Source organism: Nothobranchius furzeri, chromosome 12 (genome assembly GCF_043380555.1).
Source record: "Nothobranchius furzeri strain GRZ-AD chromosome 12, NfurGRZ-RIMD1, whole genome shotgun sequence".
In the NCBI taxonomy this organism is placed as follows: Eukaryota; Metazoa; Chordata; class Actinopteri; order Cyprinodontiformes; family Nothobranchiidae; genus Nothobranchius; species Nothobranchius furzeri.
The window spans coordinates 1,795,720-1,813,839 of record NC_091752.1 but is presented as its reverse complement, the minus strand read 5'-3'; the positions used below and the strand labels follow the sequence as shown (position 1 = coordinate 1,813,839).

At 41.7% G+C, this 18,120-nt stretch overlaps 1 protein-coding gene and 1 long non-coding RNA gene across 3 annotated transcripts in view; both read right to left on the bottom strand.

Moving 5' to 3' along the window:
• LOC139062038 (uncharacterized) overlaps positions 1–217 on the bottom strand; it is a 56,492-nt gene extending 56,275 nt beyond the window's left edge. The window contains exon 1 of the long non-coding RNA XR_011515627.1: positions 41–217. This is a non-coding gene — a long non-coding RNA (uncharacterized lncRNA). The remainder of the gene's footprint in view (positions 1–40) is intronic.
• A 2,630-nt stretch (positions 218–2,847) lies between these two features.
• On the bottom strand, positions 2,848–18,110 carry LOC107375440 (eukaryotic translation initiation factor 2-alpha kinase 3). 2 transcript variants are annotated; one of them, XM_070542137.1, is made up of 5 exons: positions 17,906–18,110; positions 14,990–15,133; positions 14,580–14,678; positions 3,543–3,605; positions 2,848–3,189 (listed from the first exon to the last, which is right to left on the bottom strand). In XM_070542137.1, exons 2-5 carry the CDS (start codon positions 15,068–15,070, stop codon positions 3,049–3,051), a joined length of 384 nt encoding a protein of 127 aa, XP_070398238.1. In that variant the 5' UTR covers positions 15,071–15,133; positions 17,906–18,110; the 3' UTR covers positions 2,848–3,048. The 2 variants fall into 2 exon arrangements, with proteins under 2 accessions (XP_070398238.1, XP_070398236.1); XM_070542135.1 differs by lacking the exon at positions 17,906–18,110 and having other exon boundaries at positions 14,990–15,295.
• Between the last annotated feature and the right edge of the window lie 10 nt (positions 18,111–18,120).

The following is an 18,120-nucleotide window of genomic DNA, read 5'->3' as shown; positions in this document are numbered from 1 at the left end:
GTCTGAGCTTAATGCAGGGGTGTCACATGTTCCAACTTACGTTTTGACTTTGAAAGAAGTCTCTTATATCCACTTTCGTTTCTTGACATGCTGCCGCCTGGCTGTGCATAACTACCAAAGACTCACAAATGAACACTTATTCAAATGTTATATAATGGAAGCTGAGCTGAGCTCTGATATTACACAGCGTCTAGTTGACGATGTGACTCAGTACCGGTGTTCCCTAGCGGCTCCAAACTAGCAAAACAACGTGAGCACGTTCTGTTTACTACTTGGAGTGACAGCAGCAACAGCCAATAATACGTTAGCAAGTATCAGCAGAGCCAATAGATTAGCTTGTGGGTGGGTCTAATAGGAAACCGGTTTCCGTTTCGGTCCTAGTGCTCAACCAAATCCATTTAATGGAGCGTAACATTGTTTTTGGACGGAAAAAAGTGAAGGGGACCGAAACTGCCTTTTGAAAAAGTGGGGGGGACATGTCCCACCCGTCCCCCCCCAAAATTACGTCCCAGTGCAGCAGTACCGGGACCAGAGTGAATAGGGTGTGTATGGGGAGCATGAGTGGGTGTCCGGCATGCATTTTTGTAAGTCTTGGGTTGTATGTGCATGTGTGAGCATGAGGAAGGGAGAGTGTGGCTGTGTTTGTGTATGACTGTATATGTCAGGTGGGGCCTTTGACTCCTCCCTTCTCCTGGGACCTCCTTTGATGGTATAGATCTTCGTCCCCCCTCCCCCTGCCACACCTGGTGTGGGGTGTGGTGCCTTGGTCTGCCTGAGTGTTCGCGGCTCCCGGGTCTGGGGGTTTAAGATTTTGGAATCTGCCTGACAGATCCCGGTGGCTGCCTGGTGGGTTCTGGGTCCCCGGCGGGGGTGGTCGCCCCTGGGTCCCGTGTCATTGGGTCCCGGGCTCGGCCGGCTAGGGGGTGGGAGGCTGCGGGTGGGCCTGTGGGCTTGCCGCCGATATCTCCCGGGACTCTGCCGGCTGCTGGTTGTGGCCCCCCGGGGCGATCCTCTGTGCCTCTCGAGGGGGGCGGGGGCCTTTCTGGTTGCAGTCTCCTTGGGGTTCCTGTGTTCTGGGGCAGCTCCTGGATCTCTGGGACTTGGAGCTCCCTCCGTCTCCTGCACATCTTTGGGGGGCGGATCTGTGGTCCCTCACTCTATTGGACGCTCCTATAGAGAACCCTTACATAAGCAAGCGCGTGTGCACACACAGGTGCTCACATGGTGCTCTCATAAGTATGGGCTTGGGAACGTTAAACACATGTCTTAAGGCTGGGGTGGGCACCAAATGCACTGTGATTTATTATCGTGTGATTGTTCAGTTAAACAATGTTGATTTAATATTTCATCATCAGGCTGATGCAGTGATAGCTTGCTCCTGATGTATTGTTGTGTGTCCCATTTTTTTTCTTATATTCTTTCTCTTTCTGCAGGTCTAGAAGCAGACTCTTGTTAATTATTGTTTATTTTTGTGGACATAACAATTACTGAAGATTAATGAAGCATTTCATTATACTATAATTATTATAAGTAGTAATAAACAAATGTTTATTTAATGATTATCTAGATTATACGTCATGGAAGAAGTTCATATTGATTTAAGAAATCATTCTTGAATTTATCGATTCGAGCTGGAGTTCTTCCTTCTGTGGAGGCAGCCAGATGGGACCTTGGGAAAGAAAGTTGTTTATCTTTCAGACTTGCAGAGTCTGAGTCCCAGCTGGTGTGAAGGAAGGCTCATTTAAAGGGAACACATGTAGTGTGTCTCCTTTCTGAGCAGATGTTGAAAGGTCAGACTGTACCTAAAACTGACCATTGCTGGATGTTACAATATCTATATTATATATTATATACATATATATTTATATATATATATAATATATATGTATATATGTATAGAGAGAGAGAGAGAGAGTGTTGTGTTGTACGTGTGCGTTTGTGTAAAACTTAATAACATCATTAATCATATCAGATTCATTCATATTGTTTATGAAATACAATTCCAAACATTTGCATCAATGTTTTAACAGTTGAAAATGGCAGTGAAAATAAAATGGCATAGAAAAGTTATTTTTATAAACATTTTGCTCTTTTCAAACCTTTCAGAAAAAAAAAACATTCTTACAAAATATAAGAAACAACCTTTTACATAACGTCAAATTACGATGAGTTCACAAATCTGAAAATAAACTTTCAGATCAAGTTTGTCTTGGATTAGCTGATCAGAATACATTTCGGTTACAGTTTGAGCAACTGAAAACTACATCCTTCTGACTTTTCCAACAACAGTTGAACTGTGTTTCTGACAGTTTAGTTAACATTTAGGTTAAGTGATCTTCAACGGGAACACTGTAAAATACAAGTTCATAACTCCTGGACACATTTAGCAGATTCTTAAATATAAAATAACTTTAAAGGGCATTTTTTATTATTGAAGTGTTTAGCATAAGGGCACTTGTTAGAGGCATGAACATCACAAGTGTAACACATAAAAGTATGATTTAAATGAGCATTCCTTTAAGTATTTGGACTGACCAGTAAAATCTGATTAAAATGAACGACGAAAGGGTAAAGTGCAACATCACTAAGTCACGGGGTAAACTAGGAATGCTCCAGTCCAATCACGTGTACTACCTGAATTAGTGATGTTTTCTGGCAAATAAATTAAATTAAATACATAATAAATAATACTTAAAGTCAACTTGGATGTATTTTCCGTTTTTCTTCTTATACATCACTGAAGAACCAGATCTGGACTTGGTATCAGCAGATACACAAACTCAAATGACGCGGACTCTGTTCAGGAACATAAAAATTTGGAACATCCGGAAGTAAAACCGGTTTCAGCTGGAAATAAAATACCAGCTGTTAAAAACATGATATTCGCATAAAAAAGCATCTTTTTAAACAAACCTTGTCATTCATTACTTTTACTTCCTTATTTGGAATGCTCAGGATTTACAGTAACATCTTTGAAAAGCAGCACAAAAACAAAAGTTATCAAATGAATCAGATCATGACCTTTAACCCTCTGAGATTCCTCTGATCTTAAGGAAGTGAAGCACTCGGGGGTTTTGTACATGAAGAAGTCTTGTAGCTATTCTCCTTTGGGCTCAGCGTGGACAGGAGTTCAGATGCCTCAGGTCGCTCTTGTGGGTTTTTACACAGCAGGCGTTTGATTTTTATGCACTGAAAAGCAGAAATAAAGACTTAGATTTGTGCACCGACCGTGTTCTCATTTAATACCATTATCTTTAATGATATACAAGCTCAGTGGGCTAGTGGTACGAGTGTCCACCCCGAGACTGGGAGTTTGTGGGTCATACCAAAGACTAAAACAGGAACCCGACGCTTGACACTGAGCATTAGAAGGGTCGACTGGGGAGTTAAACCACCAGATGAGCGGGGCCATGTCTGCAGCTCACCGCTCCCCCAGAGGACGGGTCACATTCCAAGAACAAACTTCACACACCAGTTTAACGACAAATGGGATTACAGATATATGATTTTTGAAATCAGCAAGTAAAAACAAAGTTATCTACCTGATCAAAACAGGTGTTTTCAAATCCACGAGGAAACTTCTTCTTTCTTAGGTCAGGCCAAATCTATTTCACAAATTATGAAGAAATAAAATCATATTAGTTAGGTCTTTGGAAAGGTGACTGCTTAGCTCAGCACAGTTATATTAAGAAAGATAAGTGGGTGTGTAATGGTGCTGTACACAACTTGTGTTGAATGTCATGAGGGTTAGGGAAGAAAATGTCTTTGTTTTGTGTAAATAGGTACCGCTTTAATGTCGTTTAAAATTAAAGTTTATGTGCAGTAAATTCTCCAACAAGATTTTCTCAAATATAAAAATTTAGAAAATAAAACTAATGTAAAATATTAATATTTTTATACCAAAAGGCTAAGTATTTCATCAGAATGACCAAAAGTTAACTTTTAACTTGCAGGCCCAAACTGGTTCTCACATCCGGCGCCACATCCTAACTGCCTGGTCTCCAAACCAGGAAAGCACTGCTCTACGACCTTCTTACCATATAAGGGAGCCATAGCATTCTTTCTCCGAGCTTCCTTATTTTAAATGGAGACGCAAGGTTTCATGCAGAAGACGAGACTTTTACTCTTTGAATAAAGCTCATCTTTCTTGACGTAACACTCACGAGGCTTTGCTGTCTCACAGAGCGCCATAAAAAACTGAGTTTCTGGAGGCGCTAGAGAGCCCATACGAGATGGCCGCTTAGCGTGGGAGCTCCAGAACGCCGCGCATAAAATCCTACTTTCAATCCTAAAAACCAGACTAGCAGTGACCTAGGAGCATGCCAAATCCCCCGGCAACAAAGGAGTGTGATCTTTTCACCAAAGCTCGCCAGACAAGCCTGAGAAGTGGGAAGGGAGGCCTATCGGCTGACAACATCGAAGATAACAAAATGGCGGATGTAGCCGAGGTGCTAAAAGAGCTGAAAGCTTTCCGCTCCGAATTCAGGTCCAAACTGGACAGAATCAACAATCAACTGGTAGAGCTGGCGGACTCCATCTCGACATTGGAGAAGGACATGGGTGAAACCAAACGAAAAGTATCGGCTAATGGAAAACGTATACGTATTGATGACGCGTAGCCGCAATGGAAGAGGCCGCAGAGAAGGCGGAGGCAGCAGTGATAGCAGCGGCTAGGCGGCTTGCTCATCTGGAAGCAAAGGCTGAAGATTGGGAAAACCGGGGGAGGAGGAAAAATATTGGGCTGTTCGGACTGAAAGAAGGAGCGGAGGGCAGACGACCTTTGCTAGAGTTCATACATGAAAAGCTACCTCACTGGCTGGGTACAGATCCGAACACAGAGTTTTTTTATTGAGGGAGTGCACCGTACCCTCGGCCCTGCGACTCCCAACCGCAGCAGAGCCGTTATCATACGCTTCCTCAAATTCCAAGACAGAGAATTTGTCCTCCGCACTGCAAGACAGCGAGAGATCTCCTACGATAGGGCCAAACTCATATTTGTCCAAGACCTCTCAACAGCAATATCACAAATATGGCAATAAACCTAGCAGACTTGTAGCCTACCAACGTAGAAAGGAGAGAGCAGAGAATATAATTAAAAGCGTTCGAGACGCGAGCGGTCAAACTAAATATGATATAAAATCAATTAAATCCTCTTTCCACAATTTTTACACTCAGCTCTATAAATCTGGCAACCCGTCTGTGGAAGAGGTCCACACATTTTTAGAAAAGATTTCTCTCCCCGTAATTTCAGAGACTGAAAAAGAACAGCTGGGAGCCACATTCACATCGGAAGAAGTACTAAAAGGAATCTCATCGATGCCCGCAAGAAAAACCCCAGGACTAGATGGATACCCTGTGGAATTTTATAAAACAGCGGTGGATCGGTTATTCATGTCTTCTGGGAATGCAAGAAACTCAAGCAGTTCTAGAGGGCAGTACATGACCTGATGGCCAAAGTGGTATCACCAAAACTAGACATTAACCCTGTATACTACCTCTTCGGTACGGTTCTGGACAAGAAACTACACCCCTCACACTCCAAGAGGATCAATGTCATATCCTACATAGCAAAGAAATGTATTCTTCTGTGCTGGAACCATCGAAAACCTCCATCAATCAACTTGTTTCTACAGACTCTAAAAGACACTGAGACTGGAACAACGTGCATTTATTTTAAAAGACAACAAAGATGTATTTAAAGAAATATGGGGACCTTTACTAGATCTTTAGCAGAGATGAAAGCAAACTATATGGCAAAGGTGTCCTAAGTCTGTTAGGGCAGAGCATATATATTAATTTTATATACATGTAATTTACTTCATCTCTCCCCCCTTATTTATTTATTTATTTATTTTATGATGCCCCTTTCCGTCCCCTGGGATGTATGTGATTAATAACATTGAAAATAACCCAACAAAAAGATAACTGGAAAAAAGACAGAAAAAAACTGAGTTTCTTCTGATCATTGAACGCCACATTTTACATCACGCAACTGCTCCCGTGCACTTAATGGATTGAATAGATTAAATTATGACATACGTCAATAGAATAAAATGTTTTAATGTTATTTATGTTACGGTGGAATCTAAATGGCGATGATCAGTGACATCACTCAGTGTCGAAGCAGTCGCCATGTGCTGACGTCTGGGCAAAGTCCTGAAAGGGCTGAATTTGTATGGAGCTGAGACCACCGGGACATCGCATCTCCGGCTCAATTTCCCCGATATCGGTATTTACCCTGAACTTCCAATAATGGAAACACCAGTTCATAAAGGCAGCGTTGAGTGTCAGTATTAACATTTTTCAATTCAATTAAAAAAAACTTTAATCATCCAACCAGGGATGGGTGATCTTATTGTCTGCGATATTCTGTTGAAAATTCTCCTCACAATGAAATTTAGACTTCTCGCAATAATAACGATAGGTCCCATTGATGACGTAGTTTTGCGCGCGCCTGGTTAACGAGCAGAGTGAAAACAAGCATGGCGTTAGGCGGAGGCGACGCTGAGAAGGAGCTTGTTAAAAAGCAAGGAGCTACCTCAGCAATTTGGAACTTTTTTGATCACCTAAAAGCAGATGAGGAGCAGACTATGGTGTTATGCAAAGTTTGCAGAAAAACTGTGGCTACAAAGGATGGAAACACATCCAACTTGTTCCAGCACCTCAAACACAAACCGGAGTACGAGGAAAGTCTCAAGATACGTGAGGCAAAGGAGGCATCAACTACGAGTGGACCGAGGCGGAGTAAGACAACCCCAACACAGATGAAAATTACCAGCACTTTTGCTAATGCCGTCCCTTACGATAAGAAAAGTAAACGATGGAACGAACTGACGGACCCAGCGGTGTTTAGTTTGACGAAAGATATGTTGTCGATCCAAACGATGGAAAAAGGATTCAAGCGAATGATTCATTAACTGGACCCAAGATACGACATACCCTCGTGGAAATACTTTTTCAAAAACAGCCCTGCCAGCGTTGTATGAAGAGTGCCGCGGTAAGATAAAAACATCGCTGTCCACAGCGGCTTGTTACACTTCAACTGCAGATATGTGGAGCAGCAGAGCGACTGAGCCGTACATCAGCCTTACGGTCCACTTCATTACAAGTGTTACGAGTTTGAACAGCTGTTGCCTCCAGACAAGTTTCTTTCCAGAGGATCACACTGAGGAAAACATCACAAGTGGCTTGAAACCAGTTTCTTCAAGAATGGGATTTAAATGCTGAGAACCAAGTATACCTAAGTGGGGCCAATATAGTAAAAGCAGTCTCTCTAAACAAGTAAGTAAGTAAAGTAAATAAAGTTTATTTATATAGTGGACAAGACTTTCCTGCTTTGGCCATTGTCTACACATTGCTATTGGTAACTTTATTCTATATTTAATGCATGCACACTGAGCAAACATGAGCTTAATATTAACTGTGTTTATGAATTGTATTCTGGATTAGTAATGTGACAAGGCAATAGGCAGTGTTTTGAACAGTAATCATTTCTTTTAGCTAATGTTAATAGTAGACATGAGCTAATGGAAATATATACAGGTGCTGGCCAGTAAATTAGAATATCATCAAAAGGTTGAAAATATTTCAGTAATTCCATTCAAAACGTGAAACTTGTACATTATATTCATGCAATGCACACAGACCAATGTATTTCCAATGTTCATTACATTTAAATTTGATATTCATAAGTGACAACTAATGAAAACTCCAAATTTGGTATCTCAAAAAATTAGAATATTCTGAAAAGGCTGAATATAGAAGACACCTGCTGCCACTCTAATCAGCTGATTTACTCAAAACACCTGCAAAGGCCTTTAAAAGGTCCCTCAGTCTTGTTTTGAAGGCACCACAATCATGGGGAAGACTTCTGACTTAACAGCTGTCCAAAAGACAATCATTGACACCTTGCACAAGGAGGGCAAGACACAAAAGGTGATTGCTAAAGAAGCTGGCTGTTCGCAGAGCTCTGTGTCCAAGCACATTAACAGACAGGCGAAGGGACGGAAAAAATGTGGTAGAAAAAAGTGTACAAGCTCTAGGGATAACCGCACCCTGCAGAGAATTGTGACGACAAACCCATTCAAAAATGTGGGGGAGATCCACAAAGAGCTGGAGTCAGCGCTTCAAGAACCACCACGAGGAGACTCATGAAAGACATGGGATTCAGGTGTCGCATTCCGTGTGTCAAGCCACTCTTGAACAAGAAACAGCGCAAGAAGCGTCTCGCCTGGGCCAAGGAGAAAAAGGACTGGACTGATGCTGAGTGGTCCAAAGTTATGTTTTCTGATGAAAGCAAGTTCTGCATTTCCTTTGGAAATCAAGGACCCAGAGTCTGGAGGAAGAGCGGAGAAGCACAGAATCCACGTTGCATGAGGTCCAGTGTAAAGTTTCCACCGTCAGTGATGGTGTGGGGTGCCATGTCATCTGCCGGTGTTGGCCCACTCTGTTTCCTGAGGTCCAGGGTCAATGCAGCCATCTACCAGGAAGTTTTAGAGCACTTCATGCTTCCTGCTGCTGACCAACTTTATGGGGATGCAGACTTCACCTTTCAACAGGACTTGGCACCTGCACACAGTGCCAAAACCACCAGCACCTGGTTCAAGGACCATGGTATCCCTGTCCTTGATTGGCCAGCAAACTCGCCTGACCTTAACCCCATAGAAAATCTATGGGGTATTGTGAAGCGGAGGATGCAATACGCTAGACCCAACAATGCAGAGGAGCTGAAGACGACTATCAGAGCAACCTGGGCTCTCATAACACCTGAGCAGTGCCACAGACTGATCGAGTCCATGCCACGCCGCATTACTGCAGTTATTGAGGCAAAAGGAGCCCCGACTAAGTATTGAGTGCTATACATGCACATTCTTTTCATGTTCATTCTTTTCAGTTGGCCAACATTAGAGAAACAAACATTTTTTCATTGGCCTTTAGAATATTCTAATTTTCTGAGATACCAGATTTGATGTTTTCATTGGTTGTCACCTATAAATATCAAAATTAAACGTAATAAACATCGGAAATACATTGGTCTGTGTGCATTGCATGAATATAATGTACAAGTTTCACGTTTTGAATGGAATTACTGAAATATTTTCAACCTTTTGATGATATTCTAATTTACTGGCCAGCACCTGTAATGCAATTTCCCTGAGCTTCTTTTGAGGAGGCTTGCTCATCGTGACTTACACATTTCAATTCTAATAAACTGAGGATCAACAATTTCAGAGACAATATCAGGTTTTTATGTATAAGGTTCAGGCCAAGTCTCTAAAATGGCAGTGCCACTGCCAAACTAAGCCATTTGACCTTTCTCATGTATAATGCTGATTATCAGAGTAAATCTTTTCAATAGTCAAATGCAGCAGTTAACATTTTTTGAAAACTTGAGTATTTATTTTTTATTGATATCCACATTTACTATTTCAAGAACCTTGTCTCAGCTGAATGTTGAACCCAAACCGACTACTGGTGTGAAGGCTTGAATAAATTAACCTTTAATATTAAATGCACATATAAACTTCATATTATATGCATTAAGATTGAATATTAAATGCAATTTTTTAAACATTTTTGTTACATCTATTTTAATTTAAACTAACCTTAACTTTTTTCTTAATATTTCTTTTGTTTTGTTTGTTTCTTTGTTGTTTTATAGAGAGAAGCATGAGGGACACAAGAAGATCGTGAGTGTTTTTTCGCACAGCTGGAAAAAGCAGTGAGCACTCAAAAATGCACAAGAACTTGGCCTTCCACCACACAAACTTGTGACTGAATCGCCAACACGATGGGATCAAGGCAAAAGATGATCCAGCGGATCCTTGAGCAAGAAAAAGCCATTTCACAAATCCTGGTGCTGACAGATCTACCAGGCATCTGGTGCCTACTTGGCAGGATATTGACATTTTATGTTTATTTATTTTATGTTTATTTATGTGGCAGACGCTTTTATCCAAAGCGACTTACAATTTATAGCCTATAGGGCATGTTGTGATCTGTGGGGGAACCGGAGTACCCGGAGGAAACCCATGCATGCGTGCATGCGCATGCATTTTAGATTCTGTCAGCAAAGCCCTAGGGCCTCTTCTTGAATTTACAGATGCCCTTTCTTCTGAAAACTTTGTCACGGTGTCATGCTTGAAGCCTACCCTTCACCTGTTCAACAGTGAGCTGCTGCAAGGGAAAGAAGAAGACACAGATCTCACAAAGACAGTAACAAGATCAATACTGGACTACATGAACACCAAGTACGGTGACCAAGAAGTTCAGGAACTGATCAACATGGCAACGATTGTTGATCCACGCTTCCGCACTCAGTATATGAGCCAAGAAGAGATCCTGGTCATCAAAGCCAGAGTGATCAGAGAGGTGGAATCCCCTTCTGTCATGCCAAATGAAGCTGGCCCTGCCACCCAGGTAATGCCACCTGAATCATCAAAAGAAGATGAGAATGTGTGTAAAAGACAGAAGAAGTGTCTTGGAGGTTTTTTCAAGAAACCAGCTGAGAGCAGAACACACTTTCTGAAGCAGAGAAAACTGAGGCTGAATTAAACAGCTACCTGCATGGGCCTCTTGCAGATGGTGAAAGCAATCCCCACGCGTGGTGGAAGGTACATGAGGTGAAATTCCCTAACATCGGTCATTCAGCCAAAAAGTACTTCATCACCCCGCTTCTCCTCCAGCTTCACTGGCTGCCAGTCAACTTCAGGGTTCATTTCAAGATCCTGGTTCTGGTCTATAGGGCCTTACATGGACAAGCACCATCTTTCATTGGTGATCTTCTTAGTCCCTACACCCCCAGCAGGTCCCTGAGGTCCAGTGATCAAAGCCTACTGGTTGTGCAGCACCAGGCTAAAGGTCAAAGGTGACAGATCATCTGCTGCTGTGGCCCCCAGACTCTGGACCTCTCTCCCCCTGAGCCTGAGATCAGTGGACTCAGTGGTCTCCTTTAAAAAGCAGCTGAAGACTCACCTGTTCAAGCTGGCTTTTGTATGACCTTCTTCACCTCTCTCTCTTTATTCTGCTCTCCCCACCTATTCCACCTTCCTCAGGATCCACTGGTTTCCCTCTTTCCTGTTCACTCTCTCTCTTTCTTAACACTTTTAATCACAAATGTCTATTTTTGCTCATTTTAAATATATTTTTAAACATTTTCTAAATGCTTTTTTATATTTTTACATTTTTTGTTTTTGTGAAGCGCCTCGTGATTTTTATCTTGAGAGGAGCTATAGAAATGATATTTTCTTCTTCTTCTACTTGTGCATCCCTGCCACTAGTACACACGCACAGAGGGTGTTCAGCACTGCTGGAAATGTAGTGACAGTGTAGTGGTCTGCTGTTGTGTCCTTGGGCAAGACACTTAACCCACCTTGCCTGCTGGTGGTGGTCGGAGGGACCGGTGGCGCCAGTGCTCGGCAGCCTCGCCTCTGTCAGTGCGCCCCAGGGCAGCTGTGGCTACATCGTAGCTCATCACCATCAGTGTGTGAATGTGTGTGTGAATGGGTGAATGATACACTGTAGTGTAAAGCGCTTTGGAGTCCTTACTCTGGGAGGCGCTATACAAGTGCGGGTCATTTATCATTTAAAAGCTACCAAATCACACTAGTATGTGTGTTATACAAGTTGCACTTCAGACATGTTTGTGTCAGCCTCATTTCTACATTTTACAAGAGTATATTAGTGTTTACAGTTTAATACACTGTTATTTTTTTTAATTTATTGATTTGTTATTATTTATTGTCTTATTTAGCATTATTTTGTAAACTGTCTGAAGACACCTGGGATATTTACTTTTCAATACAGTGTTTGCACTATCTTTATGTATTGTTCCATGGGAAAAGGTGTTGACAACTTAGCTACCCAAGTATTATGTTTGCATTCTAACAGTATGTCATTAACATTGTTTCACACTAAAGTTTATACTTTATCAGGTAACATTAACAAGGATATTATGTTATCAGGTTTCACTTCGTTATCGTAATAAATACTTAAAATTATCATGATAAAAATTTTGGGACATATTGCCCATCCCTAATGCATAGACATGACAAGAAATGGTGACTGTGGTCATTTGCAACACGAGTCGCGCCACCGTTATAGATCAAGAGGGTTTATATGAGGATAGAGTCAGGGGGAGCGAAAAAAGGCACTTCAGAGTTACCCCCGACAGAGAGAATAGCTTTGCTATGCAAAAAAATCTTTTTCAACACAAAAAAAATCTCTCATGCTAAGATAAATTCATGATGCATCCTTATCTCTTGCACCCTCTAGTTAGAATATTTCAAGTGGTTTACTCAGTGTGTGGCTGTTTTAAGCCATGCGCATTCCTGCAGCAGGGATGGCATGGAACCTGACGGCCAGCAGCTAGGTCACTTCTTTCTACAAAACACCTGTAGTGCTGCTGCATCTGTAAAGTTAGCCCCATGGAAGCATCGGCGGCATGGAAAGGTTTACTTGCGACAACTGCTGCACTCCAGTGCACACAGGGAGAATCTCAGCTTCTCTGCTGTGCTCCTCGCTGGAGATCAAAAAGTCCCTCGCTGTGCGATCTGATGAAATAAGATCGTTAAGGATTATAAAGTGATGACGATCTTTCCAAAGCTCGGAGATCATGAGAACCATGTCATTATTTCTGGACGCGTCTGTCTGGCACACATTTTTTCTCATCCGAGTTTTGCTATTTGCTAGTCTGCTTCTGTTGGCATGACAAACACACCAATGAACCAATCCTCATCATCTTAATTGCTATAGCACAATGAGAGCACGTTTAAGGCAGCTTGTTGGTTTGTTTGGATGGGGTGCTCGGTAGAGCGGCGGTAAATAATTTAATAATTGATGTATTTAAGATGCAGACATAACCGATTTTGAATATTTGAAGAGGCACACCATACACGTTTATAACCGCTAGCATTAGCCACTAGCTTGCTTTGTCTTTAAACGGTCATTACGTGTATTCTCACGAGTCTGCTCGATCAGGGAACCTCTGGGTCAATGTTCTGCTCTAAACTTTGCATTTGGCTTTTATTAATTGGAGACATTCGTGTATGTTTTAGCGAGCCTTTTCACCGTGGCTGCCGACCGGAGCTTTGGTATGACAAACCCCTCCCCTGCGTAGTCGGCAAACAGCTACGAAGAGCAGTAAGGGACAAATAGCAGGAGTGTAATTCTGACTAGAGGGTGCAAGAGATAAGGATGCATCATGAATTTAACTTAGCATGAGAGATTTTCTTGTGTTGAAAGTTTTTTGCATAGCAAAGCTACCCTCTCTGTTGAGGGTAACTCTGAAGTGCCTTTTTTCCCCTCCCCTGACTATCCTCGTATAAAGCCTCTTGATCTATAACGGTGGCGCGACTCGTGTTGCAAATGACCGTCGCCATTTCTTGCCATGTGTCTATGTATGTATGTCTGATCTTGGAATCGTCTGTACTGAAACAATTGCCCTTCAGGGATGATTAAAGTTTTTTTTAATTGAATTGAAAAATGTTAATACTGACACTCAACGCTGCCTTTATGAATTGGTGTTTCCATTATCGAAAGTTCAGGGTAAATACCGATATCGGGGAAATTGAGCCGGAGATGCGATGTCCCGGTGGTCTCAGCTCCATACAAATTCAGCCCTTTCAGGACTTTGCCCAGACGTCAGCACATGGCGACTGCTTCGGCACTGAGTGATGTCACTGATCATCGCCATTTAGATTCCACCGTAACATAAATAACATTAAAACATTTTATTCTGTTGAAGTATGTCATAATTTAATCTATTCAATCTATTAAGTGCACGGGAGCAGCTGCGTGATGTAAAATGTGGCGTTCAATGACCAGAAGAAACTCAAGTTTTTTATGGCGCTCTGTGAGACAGCAAAGCCTCGTGAGTGTTACGTCAAGAAAGATGAGCTTTATTCAAAGAGTAAAAGTCTCGTCTTCTGCATGAAACCTTGCGTCTCCAGTTAAAATAAGGAAGCTCGGAGAAAGAATGCTATGGCTCCCTTATATGATAAGAAGGTCGTAGAGCAGTGCTTTCCTGGTTTGGAGACCAGGCAGTTAGGATGTGGCGCCGGATGTGAGAACCAGTTTGGGCCTGCAAGTTAAAAGTTAACCTTTGGTCATTCTGATGAAATACGTGACCTTTTGATACGCTACAACAGAGTGAGGGGGGCCTCTGCTGAGCAGGACTCACTCTTGTGCCTGCTTTGGGAAGAGCCTCTGCGACAGTCTCTTTTCGATATTGCAATATTGAAATTAAACCCTTTTGATTGAATCATAGACAGCTTTCTCTTTATTTTTTTAAGTCTAAAAATTCCACAACACTTCCATTCTACTTCACAAGCAACTCTTGATTTTCCTAATGCTTGTTGTTTTTAACGGAGTCTGCTGATGTCATTTCCTACTAAGTTACAACTAAATCAGCGCAAGTCAACCAAAAGTTATGTTCAGCAACTCCACTGAGCCATTCAGAGTATCGACCCATGATCCGGTGCTCAGAAAGTTCCTGAAAATGGCCGCTTGGCTGGCCCGGTAAAGTGGAGGGAAGTTCCTGTAAATTTACCCTGATAGTAGAAACGCAGCTGATTACTCACCACGACTCTTTCATGGCCAGTTGAGACTCTCCAAAGGCACTCGAACCATATCAACCCCACGGGGAACAAGTCCACTTTGTGGTTGTAGTTTGTACCGTACTGAGAAAAGTAATGAAATTAACAAAGACATGTTAAAGAGATAAAGGAAGCTTCATAACTTCTGTTGTTGTGAAAATAAAAATCTTTAATCCAAAACTAATGTCAACACTGAAACCACCACTATGAATAGGATTAACAAAGATGGAAACTTTGGATAAAGTCCAAAGGGTATATCTGAAAATCTGAAATGTGCTGCTTGGTATACAAACACAAGTAAGTTGGCTTCGACCTCTTAAGGCAGAAAATAAAAGTTTTATAAATCAGAAGGAGGGTCAACAGCCATGTCAAGTATTAAGAAGACAATCACTTACTTGTTCAGGAGCCATGTAAGGTGTGGTTCCTACTCCTGCAGATCTCTCCACGTGGTTCTCACCAATGATATCAACCATCATAGCGGCAAGACCAAAGTCTCCTATCTTCACGGTTTGGTCTTTATTTACCAAGATATTGCTAGGCTGATGTTTAAAAAGCAAAAACCAGTAAATTATGCATCAAATTTTGAATGCTGTGCAATGTGAATGTTACAGTTGGAAAATAAATACATTCATAAATTTACTTTCTTTGTACAAACTATAAACTATCACAGCAACCCATTTGTTTTAAATTAAGAAAATATGTATACAATACTTCTGTAAAGAGGGGTTGTGTGGAGTAATTAAGGATACTCTGCTGTAAGTCTGCAGAAGATGGGCCTATGTCCTGCTAGGTAAGATAATAGTTGCTTTGAAAAGCATTCTGTGAAAGCAAACTGCACATGTTGAATGCATCTAATGGTGGCGGTCACACCACACTGTGGTCTGCTCAAAATGCCTATTTAATTATATTTACATTCAGTTTCCTGTCTGCCTTTCTCCTTCGATTCATGGACCCCTCAGTCCTCTGGTTGCAGTTTTTTGGAGAGGGCTGATTACCAGGGTTGGGCATGGAGCACCGATTGGAACCGGGACCAACTGTTAGTTTTTCACGAAATTGTTCAAAGTTTCTTATTTCGATTCCTGGTTTTGATTCCTAGAATGCCGACCGGATGAGGAATCCGCGGCCGATCTCTGTGAAATATAAACGTGATCTGCAAATTGTGATGAACGCTTTTCAGAGCTTATCACAGCAGCTGTCTGTGTGCAGCACGAGCCCCCCCTCCCCCCACCCGCGCGCAGCTGCCAAACATAAACAAAGGCGTCTGCCGAACCTTTACTTCGTGATGTAAACTTTAACTCCTGCAGAGGAAACTTGTCAGATACGTCAACACGGTGGATTTAATAGAAGCTTTAAAGAACAAACTCTGGACGGTGTGAGGCAAGTTTGAAATGCAGAACTTGCTTTCATCAGAAAACATAACTTTGGACCACTCAGCATCAGTCCAGTCCTTTTTGTCCTTGGCCCAGGCGAGACGCTTCTTGCGCTGTTTCTTGTTCAAGAGTGGCTTGACACACGGAATGCGACACCTGAATCCCATGTCATTCATGAGTCTCCTCGTGGTGGTTCTTGAAGCGCTGACTCCAGCTGCAGTCCACTCTTTGTGGATCTCCCCCACATTTTTGAATGGGTTTGTCGTCACAATTCTCTGCAGGGTGCGGTTATCCCTAGAGCTTGTACACTTTTTTCTACCACATTTTTTCCGTCCCTTCGCCTGTCTGTTAATGTGCTTGGACACAGAGCTCTGCGAACAGCCAGCTTCTTTAGCAATCACCTTTTGTGTCTTGCCCTCCTTGTGCAAGGTGTCAATGATTGTCTTTTGGACAGCTGTTAAGTCAGAAGTCTTCCCCATGATTGTGGTGCCTTCAAAACAAGACTGAGGGACCTTTTAAAGGCCTTTGCAGGTGTTTTGAGTAAATCAGCTGATTAGAGTGGCAGCAGGTGTCTTCTATATTCAGCCTTTTCAGAATATTCTAATTTTTTTAGATACCAAATTTGGAGTTTTCATTAGTTGTCACTTATGAATATCAAATTTAAATGTAATGAACATTGGAAATACATTGGTCTGTGTGCATTGCATGAATATAATGTACAAGTTTCACGTTTTGAATGGAATTACTGAAATATTTTCAACCTTTTGATGATATTCTAATTTACTGGCCAGCACAAGAACACAAACGCTCCAACCTACAGTTATGTGAACACGGCTAGCCAACAGTCTTCAAGCTACAAAGAGCGTGGTAAGAAATGGCAAATCATTTTAAATTTGTAAAGCCGATCTGTCAGCTTGTTTAAGGCATGTACCAGGTACATTAACAGGTACATTACAGGTATTTAACTCAACCAATATTTAACCTCTTCAAGTCTTAAATATAAAGCAATAAATATAATATCTAGTTTTTCTAAAATTAACCATTTGTTGGCTGCTGACATAAAAAAATATAAATACGTTTTATTTTATTATTAAAATAAAATAGGCCCTCACCACCTGTGTGCATCCTCCACCAGAGGGCAGTATACATGTATAGGACTAGATATGGCTGGTTTTTGATGAAGGTACTAGTTCCGATACGCCATCTAGACACTTTAAGGTTTATACACTCTTACGGTTTAACGGTTATGTTTGACAATTGTCACAAATTCCTTGGGTTATTAATTGATTTGCTCAACACATCACCATTAAGATAAAAAAATGCTATCAACCGTTAAAGCTGCTTTAGCAAATTTACAGAACAAGCTAGGTTTTGAACGCAAACACGGTCACGGAACCCCTCCCCTCGCATGTATTCCCTGAGACGCTTCTGCCGGAACCAAAGACCCACGATGCCGGAGGAAACGAGATAGTGCTAAACACCAGTCGCTGTTTTACAGGTCCAAACGTCTTTTGTTGTCTGTGTCTTTAAATGTTTTTTTCTATGTGGGATTAATAGTTTGTCCTAAAGTTGAAGTGGTAGCAGCCAGCTGGAGGAGAACCTCTCACACCAGTGATGTTCTGTTGCTAAAAACGCCAGTGCGTAATGAATGGAGGACCCATGGAAGTGAGGCGGTTAGGCCAGACTAACAACCGGATGGTCCAATAGTTGTTTTTGGTCCGAACGCAACTATTGGCGGAAGTATTTAGACAAATGCGAGAGAGCCACTTCATTCATTTTCTTCGTGTTTTTTTATCTCCACAATATATTTGTAACTATATGTTAGAACGTTGTTAAGAGGTACAAAAATTTTTTTAAGCTAATTTGTTTTCCAAAATTGCTATAGCAGCTTTAAAGCAAATGACCACTTTAGACCAAACACTTTTTAGAACACATTCTTACCCTGCAAACGTTGCATGGATGTGCAGATCATGTCTATATTGAGCCCGTCGGTCCAGACCACGTCTGTAGGACGTCCAAACTAGATTTTTGCACCGTGGGCTAAGCTTCCTCATAGATAATGAATTTAAGTACTAACTTGTAATAAAACTCTTATGAATACAACAGTTCTTGGTCTTAAAGCACTCACATGTAGCCCAACCTTTTCAGACAAGAAT

Coding starts and splice junctions, on each gene's coding strand:
- LOC107375440 (XM_070542137.1), bottom strand. CDS start 15,070: ATGATGGTTGATATCATTGGTGAGAACCACGTGGAGAGATCTGCAGGA. Junction 14,679..14,989: donor CTTACATGGCTCCTGAACAA/GTAAGTGATTGT, acceptor TACTTTTCTCAG/TACGGTACAAACTACAACCA. Junction 3,606..14,579: donor CTGGCCATGAAAGAGTCGTG/GTGAGTAATCAG, acceptor TTTGTGAAATAG/ATTTGGCCTGACCTAAGAAA.